We start from the raw sequence: 4,313 nt of genomic DNA, 5'->3' as shown, positions 1-4,313 counted from the left end.
ATGGTCGTAACAACGGAATTGACTACTCGCATAAGAAAGGCCCAGCTAGAAGACAACTTCATCAAGGCAGTATTGGAAATTTTAAAACAACGTCCATATCAAGATTTCAGCCTGAAAGGAGGTCTTCTTTATAAAGTCGTAAGGGGCAATGATTTGTTGGCTGTTCCAAAACTGATGGAACGAGACTTCATCCAAGGGTCGCATGAAGTGGGGCATTTCTCGACAGCAAAGACGATGCACTCAATCCAACAGCAATATTGGATACCACATCTTGAAAGGGAAGTAGCTAAAGTTATTGCTAATTGTATAAGTTGTATTATTTTTTCAGTAAAAAGTTGGGCAAACAAACGCTTCACATAGATCATCTGGGTCCGATGGACGCGACAGCGAAGCAATAGAAATATGTTCTCACGGCTGTGGATGCTTTTTCTAAATTTGTATGGCTTTTCCCCACTAAGTCAACCGGCTATGAAGAAGTTATTAAAAAGATCACAGACTGGTCTGTTGTGTTCGGTTTCCCAAGGCGTATAATCAGCGACAGAGGAGTGGCGTTTACATCCAATGCCTTTGCCGAGTGTCTTAACGAAAACAAAGTGGAGCACGTGTGGACATCAACAGGGGTAGCCAGAGGTAACGGCCAAGTCGAAAGAGTAAACCGTTCGATCTTGAGTATCATCGCAAAGCTGTCGGCTCATGATTCCGCAAAATGGTACAGAAAGCCACAGGTCCAGAAAGCGATTAATTCCCATGTGCATGCATCGTTGAAGTCATCACCGATTGAAGTAATGTTTGGGACCAAAATGCACAACAACGCGGATGGAAGATTATTAAAGGTCCTAAATGAAGAGCTCATTTCGCAGTTAAACATCGAGCGCGAAGAGTTGCGTCGTCGAGCTAAAGAAAACATTGAAAACGCTCAACAAGCTTATAAAAAGAATTTTGATAAAAGACGTCGGCCTGAGCACGGCTATAGAGTGGGAGATATGGTAGCGGTCAAGAGGACACAGTTCGTCGCAGGACGTAAGCTGGCAAGCGAGTATCTAGGCCCATATGAAGTCACTGAGGTAAAACGAAATGGCCGCTATGACGTGAGAAAAGCGGCAAGCGTCAAAGGACCAAATATCACATCAACAAGTTATGATAATATGAAGTTATGGCGTTTTGTTTCCGAAAATGACGAGCTGTTATCATCTGAGACAGATGAGGATGAACAGGACGGCCGAATGTAAGATATAGAGATACCAAATAGCTGGCAACACACCATTCTACACTGTTTGTTGGGTATTCTGATTACGACCTATTTGAAATTTAATTCAAACCTTGCAATTTAGCCGGCACGAGGTCAATCTTCCGAAAGAAGATTATTTCAAAGGCAACATCGCCATACAACACATCTGCAAACTTTTCAACGCTATAATAAGAATTGGCTACTTCCCAAGAGCATGGAAAAGGTCCACTATCATCATGATTCCTAAAGTGGGAAAGGCCAAAACCCAGCCATCATCCTATACGCCAATTAGTTTGCTGATGGCAGCATGGGTCTTTCGAAGCTTTTTGAGAAGGTCCTGCAGCTCCGACTAAACTCATTTCTGGCATCGGGGAACACAATCCCTTCACACCAGTTCGGCCTCCGCGATAGACATGGGACAATTGAACAAGTCAATCGCATAACATCCGAAATACGTACAGCATTCGAACTAAAAGAAAAAAAAAAATCACATCTAAAACTGAAAGCGAGTAGCTCACATTGGATCATCAATGCTCTCTCCCCTCTACGTCTGAAGTATAAAGTCCTCCTATACAACTCCGTACTGAAACCCATCTGCACTTACGGTGCAGTACTATGGGGGAATGCAAGTACCAGCAATGTCGACAACATACAAAGGGCGTAGTCGAAGATTTTAAGCTCAATCACGAGGGCTCCGTGGTACATACGGAACGACAACATTCAAAATGCTCTAAATATACCTAGAGTAAAATCTGAAATAGGAAGTCAACAACTAAAGTATTCTGCAAAACTGGATGCACATCCAAATTCAAGAACCACCAACTTCTATCATCAGCAGACTTTGCTAAAGAACTCCAGAATTGCTATCTGATGATAGAACTTGGTGGTTCTTGAAATAGCTATACAGACAACCTGGTTTGACTTATATATATTATTATTTATTGATTATAGCGTACGTTGACGACACTATGCGTAGTACGTTCAAGTGGCCTCTACGATACCAGGACAAACCCTGTTACGGGCGAACCCAAGCAGATAGCTGCCCATCTTCCACCCAACCGACCGAGGGGTGCAGATGTTTTAAGGTTAGTAATACAAAACTCTGATCAGATTATAGACAATAGAAGGTTGTAATCAGAGCAGAGGACCCTAAAAGGTTAGTAGAACAACGACTAAGAGTTAAAGGTATAATAGGATGTATATTTCATCTACATGATAACAACAGATTTACCTGAGCCAAGAACTCAGGTGAGTCAATTTCACCAATTAGGATCTTCTGCATAAAAATAACACCAAGTTAATTAAGAAAGGAAGGTTAATCAAAAGAAATCTACTAGAATTCGAATTTGGATATGCACCAGGATTAAAGGATGCAGGATTTCTAAGATCAGCTTGTAGCCGACTAAATGAATCTGTATCTTTATAAGTGAGACAAAGCTTGCCATCGTCAGCATTCAAAGGCACACGCGAATTAATAATGACTGATGGAAAATCGTTAATGAATAATGTGAAAAGCAGAGGGCCAAAATGACTACCTTGAGGTACACCATATGTCACAGGAAGGGAATTGGAAAAAGAAGACTTGAAAAGTACCTTCTGGTTTCTATTTGTTTAATATTCTCGAACCCAAGAAAAGAAAAGAGGTGGAAACCCAATGTCGTTGAGATTAGAAAGTAATAGCGTCTAGATTTCCTACAGGGTCGGTCGGGCGGGAGGTTGACAGCGCGCTGCTTGGGCTCGCGCGAAACAGGCTATGTCCTGGTGTCGTATGGGCCACTTGAACGTACTTCGCATTGTATGCGTCAACGTCCAGACAATATATACAGCACCATAGCTATGAGTGACCTTGTAGATTCTGGATGCGAGCAACCTTTTGCTCCGTCCTGAATTCAATCATGGATAAATGTTCGTCGTACTATCGAATTCTTAGTATAGTAGCCAACATCAGGCACTCTTGCTACGAAATCATCGATTGACAAAGCCATACAACAAACATCTAAGCAGGAGAAACCTTCACGAGGGACCCAGCAAATCTAAAAGGGAAAGTGTGATTTCTTAAATGCTTGGTCTGCGTATTGATAAATTAATTTTCAAAAAAAGAGTTTTTTACATTTACATCTGCACAACCGAAGTTATCTCCTTGATATTTATACCGCTACAGAGCTAAAATTTTGCATGTAGGCTTGTATGTACTGCACCAGTTGTGTATCTCGGATTCAGACGGATCGAACAACATCCGTATCATACAGCTCCCAAAAAAACGACAAAGTCACAAAACGGTGAATTCTCTTAATAACTTCGGTATTTCCTAAGCTATTGTCTTATAATTAAATATTTGGTACTTTCGTTGACCTATAATTGAATATGCTAAATTTGATCAGATGATTATTTCGTATAGGAACAATATGAATTGCTTCGTTACTTTTGACGCAATTGTCATTAAAATTTATACTACTCAGCTTAACATTATTAGTCTTTAAGAGTTAATGACTCTGCTGAATTTTTGAATGACTGGCCAAATTTGATCAAGATCAGGTGACTAAATAATATAGCTCCTATAGGAACAATCGGCAGTAAGCAGTGATTTCGATTAATAATTTTATTAGTTCCTATGGTAAGATTGTACGACATTCTTTCGCAAACATTAGGCATTTAGATAGCACTGGTCCTCTGGTTTATATTTATTCTCTAAAGAATTCACCTCGAGCCGGCAAAGCATATTTTTTAACAATTAAAAGGTCTCTAAAATCTATTTGAAATTTAAGTCAAACCTTGCAATTTAGCCGGCTCGAGGTGAATCTTCCAAAAGAAGATTATTTCAAAGGCAACACCGCCATACAACACATCTGCAAACTTTTCAACGCTATAATAAGAATTGGCTACTTCCCAAGAGCATGGAAAAGGTCCATTATCATCATGATTCCTAAAGTGGGAAAGGACAAAACCCAGCCATCATCCTAGAGGCCAATTAGTTTGCTGCCATGTCTATCGAAGCTTTTTGAAAAGGTCCTGCAGTTCCGACTAAATATGGATATGGAAAAGTTTGTGGAAAAAACCGATGCATCAGCAATATCAGGTTTAAGCC

At 40.3% G+C, this 4,313-nt stretch overlaps 1 protein-coding gene across 1 annotated transcript; it reads left to right on the top strand.

The window, feature by feature from the left end:
- Positions 1–1,229, top strand: LOC124459847. The gene is made up of 2 exons (XM_047009601.1): positions 1–207; positions 459–1,229. The coding sequence occupies exons 1-2, from the start codon at positions 1–3 to the stop codon at positions 1,227–1,229; spliced, it is 978 nt and encodes a 325-aa protein (XP_046865557.1).
- The last annotated feature ends 3,084 nt before the right edge of the window (positions 1,230–4,313 follow it).

The sequence above is a fragment of the Drosophila willistoni genome (assembly GCF_018902025.1).
Source record: "Drosophila willistoni isolate 14030-0811.24 chromosome 2L unlocalized genomic scaffold, UCI_dwil_1.1 Seg168, whole genome shotgun sequence".
In the NCBI taxonomy this organism is placed as follows: Eukaryota; Metazoa; Arthropoda; class Insecta; order Diptera; family Drosophilidae; genus Drosophila; species Drosophila willistoni.
Note: the sequence above shows the minus strand (reverse complement) of the source record. Positions and strands in the feature narration are given on the sequence as shown.